At 50.4% G+C, this 6,000-nt stretch overlaps 1 protein-coding gene across 1 annotated transcript in view; it reads left to right on the top strand.

The window, feature by feature from the left end:
• The first annotated feature begins 234 nt into the window (after positions 1 to 234).
• Cdh23 (cadherin related 23) overlaps positions 235 to 6,000 on the top strand; it is a 317,335-nt gene continuing 311,569 nt past the window's right edge. The window contains exons 1-2 of the mRNA XM_051186787.1: positions 235 to 303; positions 4,026 to 4,103. Coding sequence (XP_051042744.1) covers positions 237 to 303; positions 4,026 to 4,103 — 145 coding nt within the window. The 5' untranslated portion in view covers positions 235 to 236. The remainder of the gene's footprint in view (positions 304 to 4,025; positions 4,104 to 6,000) is intronic.

Below are 6,000 nucleotides of genomic sequence, written 5' to 3'. Positions count from 1 at the left end.
TCCTCGGTGTCTGCCTGGAGCTTTGCCTGTCACATCAGTCCTGACAAAGCCCAAATACTCTTGGACCACGCAATATACCCGGACCTGGATGAGGCTGGCCCAGACTCTCTTCCTGTGGATGCTGTTCCCCCCTCCCCAACTTCCCAGGCTTTGCTCTACTGGGCCTCAGAAATGGGATTTTGGAGTTCCAGGGGTTCACATCTCACATGCTCTCCTTGTTTGTATCCTCAGGAGCCATGAGGTGCCTTGCTGACACTTCCTGTGCCCTGCTCTGGCTTCTCACACTGGTGTCTGGATCCTGGGGTAAGTCCCCCTTCTCTCTGCTAATACTAGCCAGTGCTTGGGAGGCTGGGCTGGAGGTTGCTCATGCCAGCAGCCTGACTTTTAGCTCTAGGACCCCAGAGACCATGTCTTGCCATGTGACTGAAGACACATTTCCCTCTCCAGGCCTCAGTTGTAGTTTACGTAGGGCTTAAAATACTGGCTATCCCCAGAGCTTGGGTCCTATGAGGCCATGGGGAAGTCTAGAGAAATTCTTAGGTTCTATGATCTGTGACTATGAACTGTCCTTTTCCTGGGCTATGGAGAGTGGTCACAGCGCTGTTCAGTTTCACAGTTGTATTTTGAACACACATTGTGTGATGCTGTATACACAGTATGCCTTCTCTAGGGAGTGAAGACATCAACTCACATTCTGGGGGTTCAGTCCAGTAGAAGAATATGCAGGGTTGATACACAGGGTGTGTTGCAGGATGTGCTCAGAGGGACGTCCCTGGCTCTAGAGAAGTCCCTCGGAGGAAAAAGTCTTTGAGCTGCAGGTAGGTGCTCCCTGGGCAGAAGGGAAAGCTGTTTATTTTGCCTTTGAGGACTCATTTTAAAGGAGGTGTAGGGGAGAAGGCAACCTGGACAAGGTGTGGGGTGGTCAGAATGCCAGGGCAGCCTGAATATAGGTATGTGATAGCCCAGAACTGTCCATCTTTTAGGAATCTCCTTTCCTAGTGCCACTAGTGCCTACCAAGAAAGCCTGTGCACCTTGTACTTGCCTCTGGGCAGGAGATAGTAATGAACAGGGAGGATACACTGAAGGAAGGCAGGACCACAGGCATGCATGCACAGTGTCTCCTGGGGCCTAGGTGTCCTCAGAGAACAGCTATGGGCACCACGTGCCTGGCGACATAGCCAAGCATGTTCCCATGGGGCCCCTCTCTGCTGCTTCCCTCCAGGGACTGTGGGGCTCTGGAAGACACTATTGCTTCACACTTGTTGGAGTTTCACTAGCATCATTCCTGAAGACACTCTCCTTTCCTTGTCTACATTCCCTACCGGAATGCCCTTAGCCATGGGGAGCTCACTCCCATCCAAACAGCTTAGGACTACAGCCCAGGCTCACAGACTCTCAGACAGAGCTGGCACAGTCTCAGAACTTTTTACAGAGAGCTGGGGCCCAAGGTTATTTAACTTGAGATTTATTTAATTAATTTATTTATTTTTTAAATTAGATGACTAACCCCGGTCTGCCTCATGCAGGAGGCCTACGTCAGGACACTTGTCCTTGCCTCTATGAGCTTACACACTCGTGCCCTTTCTGGCTTTGCTGCACCGGCCATCTGTCCACACATGTATATAGCAGATTGGTCCCAGCTTGCTCAGGGAGCTGGCTGTCTCCCTTGAGAGCTCAGTGACTGCTCTGCATGCACACTATACTCTCAGCCCCTTGGCTCCCTTGGGCTCCCTTCTGAACCTCCCTGGACTGCACTTTCTTTGTCTATAGTTCAGGAGCAACACAGGTCGATCCCATGAATCAATATAGACATCAAGTCCTCTGACTGGTACATCGGGTACCAGATGAATGCTCACCCTGTTGTTAGTAGTACTTACCTTCTTCTCATGGAAAAAAAATGGGGCACAGAAAACAGAGAAGCATATCAAGTGGCCTGAGGCCATCCAGCAAATTCTTTGGCAAAACACAGACAATCTGCCTGTGTGCTGGCTAGCTTTGCTGACCACATCTGTGTTTGCTAAGTGGCCAGAGTTGCTCCTTTAGTGTGGTGGGTGGTGGGTGCTGACCCTTTTTGTGTAGGTAGCGGGGAGGGGCTGAAGAATGTGTGGCTTCCCACAACCCTTGCCACTCATCTTCCTATGCTAGCCCTTCTCTGGTTTCCAGACTATGTCACATGGTTCTCCCCTGTTGGGGACCCGGCTCCCCAGAATGAACTATTGCTTCTCTGTCCCTAGGAGGCAGAGGCGAGATAGGCCCTCAACAATGTTATGTCCTCTCAGCCTCTCGTTTCTCTGCTGTAGCCTCTCTTCCCTCACCCCTTTCCCCCATAGACTCCATGGGACCCTCTGCTCTCCATCTCGACAGAGGCCCAAGCAAGCCTTCTCTGACTCTCTTCCAGCCTGGTGCCTGGGTGCTGGGTCTGAGGAACCTCAGACATGGCATTCCTGGGTGCCAGGAGGTCTTGAGAAAGTAAATTTGGAAATAAACCAACCTGTTGCAGGCAAGGATTTCCCCCCATCACCAATTTCCCACCCACTATTGCATTTTTTGGGGTGCCCAGGTTGCTCTATTTCCTTATGTCAAAAACCCAAGGCCTGCAGCAGGTCTCAGAGTCCTTCCCCTCCATACAGCACATTCGTGCTTATTAAAGCAAGCTGTGTGTCAGGCATGGCACTTAGTGCCTTTTGTATGTAATCTCATCAAATCCCCAGGTTAGCTGTGAAGTAAGCCCATCGTTATTGCCATTTGGTACACAAGTAAACTGAGGCATGGGAAGCCTTGTGCCTAGATGCGGGATGAAAAGGTTTCAAATAAGGTGAGGTGCCATTTTACTGGCTCTTCCTAAGACTGCTGCTGTGAGCATGGACACATGTGGGCAGGTGCATATGCCATCTGAGGTGTCCATGTGAGCGTGGACACACATGTGCAGGTGCATATACCATCTGAGGTAGTTCAGGGAGGCCTTCCTGAGAGGCATGGAGATGAGGGGAAGCATGACATTTAGCACGTGAAGTGGAAAAGGTCAGGAGGGTGAGGCCAGAGTGTCCGAGGGCCACCAGCAAGCATAATCTGTCTGCTAAGTAGGGGGAGGGAGAGAGGCCATGCTCCTCCATGTCCCCAGTTTCCTCCCTGACTACAGTTTCTTACCCTCTGGGAGCCTGGCATGAGTTTAAGGGGACCAAGGCCAGTAGAAAAGAGAGTGGGAGAGCGGTCTCTACTCCTTCCAGGGTTCCTGAAGTCTCAGCAGGGGCTGCACCACAGAAACTGACTGGGTCCCCCAGTTTTCAGTGACTGAGGGGTAAGTATCCCTTCTGCCTACTGCAGCTGCCAAGAGAAAATGGAGAAGGGGAGAAGCCAGCCTTTCGGGGGAGCTTGCTAGGGGCTCTGTGGTGAAGTCCTCCGGTGTGAGCACATGTCACCTGGCTCTTCCCAGCCCCCAGCACACACGGTGCTATCAGAGTGCCCCCCCAGTTAACAGGACTAGTTTTGATGTCTGGGTGCTACTCCCCCAAGCCTCATTCCATATGAGTGGCTGACACAGAGAAGCAGTTCTAGAGGTAGTGGCTGCTGCTACGGTCATCATTATTATTCTTCCCACAACAGACATGCTCTCAGGGCTTTCTAAGCACCAGGCCCTGTGTGGGTGCCAGGGTGATCATGACACATGCCCAGTGGGAATCCACCACAGCCCACGGGTGTAAGCTTGGGATTTGCAGGAGCCGTATTAGAAAGAAAAGAAGAAATGGTGAAATTCATTTTAATAATATCTTTGACTTTATCTAAGAGACCCCAAATACATCATCAATACAAAAGGTTAATTAAGATGGAACCTGGAAATTTGGGGGGAAGGTCAAAGCCTTAAAAGCCTGGTGTGCTCTCCATGCTGGGGCTAGTGCTCTGCAGCCACCTGTAGCCTGGCTGACTTGGGAAGTGGTACACGTTCAGTGCCACTCAGCCCACTCTGTGTCACCGTGTAGGATACATGGGGGCCACCAGGCTGATGCACGTGTCCTCTGACTTGCAGGCCAGGTGAACCGATTACCGTTCTTTACCAACCACTTCTTTGACACTTACCTGCTGATCAGCGAGGACACACCTGTGGGTGAGTTGGAACCTGGGCTGGTGGGAGTGTGGGTCGCATGGGGTGATGGGCCTTTTAGTAAGTGGAAGGGATCTTGGAGGTTGAGACTTCCTTCAGCCTGCATTGGAATCTTCTGTGATGTTCATCGGCCTCTTGTTTGGATGCCGGTGGGGACAGGACCATCACTGCCCCGCATAGTGGCCCGTTCAAGCTGAGGAGTCTTCTAAACAACATGGTTTACCACTGTCCCTGCTGCTGCTTTCCCATTTTGGACTGGTTTTATCCTGTAGAATGGCTCATTTCTGCTCCGTTCCAAGCCTTTGTGGGTACATGAAGAAGGCAGCAGGTGTCTTTGTTTTCTGGTCCTTTGTGGACTTTTTGTGATGACAAAGCTTCCTGAAATGTGCCTGCTGGGTTTTGTCATTAGACATAGGTGATTTTGAATATCTAGTGCCACTCCTGGATCCCTGATCCAGTTGCCTCATCACAGGGCTGTTGTGTCTGGCTTCCAGGTATGGCTCTAATAATAGCAGCTTGAGGTCTGTGTTTACAGCTGGCTCCAGGGACCCTGAAGCTTCTCAGAAAACAAGGTTAGATTGTGAGTATTCACCTGTAGCTGTGCCAATGGCCCCCTTTCATGGGATGGGGGCATTATCCACAAGTCCCTTGAGGGTCCCACAGTTGCTTTTTGTCCTCAAGGCTTGGTGGGGAAGTGTATAGTCTTTGCATTTGTTACACATTTGTATTATTTGGAGGGTTTGTCCATGTGGCATGTCCCTCATGTAGTTCTGTTATGGGGTTATGTCTCAGTGTGGGTCATTATTGCTAAGATGAGACACCATGACCAAAAAGCAACTTGAGGAGGAAAGGGTTTATTTGGCTCACACTTCCACATCACTATTCATCATCAAAGGAAGTCAGGACAGGAATTCAAACAGGGAAGGAACCTGGAGGCAGGAGCTGATGCAGAGGCCGTGAAGGAATGCTGCTTATTGGCTTGCTCAGCCTGTTTTCTTGTAGAATGCAGGACCACCAGCCCACGGATAGCACCACCCACAATGGTGCCTTCAATCATTAATTAAGAAAATGCTCTACAGACTTGCCTACAACCTGATCTTATAGAGGCATGTACTTAATTGAGGTTCCCTCCTCTTAGATGACTTTTGCTTGGGTCAAGTTGACATAAAGCTAGCCAGCACAGGCTGGTATGAGCAAGACTGTGTAGACTCTAGAACGTGTGTATAGTCCTGGCATGTCCAGGCTTTTGACATTGCAAAGTGACCTTGTCATCTAAAAAGTTCATGCTGCAGAACCACATGATTGAGTCATACAAACAAAACCAAAGGCAAACAAAGGAAGGCAAAAATAATCTGTTAATGCTTTGAGGAAGTTTTATGATTTTGTGTCCAACCAAGCTGTCCTTGGTTGTGTGTGGCCACATGGGGACCATGCACTGCATATTGGACATGCATGCCTGGCAGCAAATACACAAGTAGCTTGCAGTGTGGATCACCTTAGGACTTCTGCTCTCTCCCATTCTAGTTATTTCTCTTTGTGTCAGATGTATACCTGGACTGTTGCCTCTGTGCCAGCTCTGAATGTTGTGGCCATGGAGGGGGGTCAGGCAAATGGATGAAGAAATCAGAGCACTGGGTGACTGGGACTGAGTTAATGTTTGGTGTGCCCCCCAGGGTGATGAAAGGAGATGGGGCACAAGTGGGAAGGAGGTCCCCCTTTGCCTTCATTTGCTGTTTTTGTGGCTAGCTTTTGAACCTGGTCATGTCCCCTCACCCATAGCGGGTGGTCCTCTATGGTGGAGGGTATGCATCCACACAACTGACAGCAGAAGCTGAGGGGTGACTAGCTACCAACTGATGTTGGTGCTGGCTGGAAAAGACAACGGGACCTCTGGAGGGAG

This window comes from Phodopus roborovskii, unplaced genomic scaffold (assembly GCF_943737965.1).
Source record: "Phodopus roborovskii unplaced genomic scaffold, PHOROB, whole genome shotgun sequence".
NCBI lineage: Eukaryota > Metazoa > Chordata > Mammalia > Rodentia > Cricetidae > Phodopus > Phodopus roborovskii.
The sequence above is the reverse complement of the archived record's forward strand: the minus strand, read 5'-3'. Positions and strand labels throughout refer to the sequence as shown.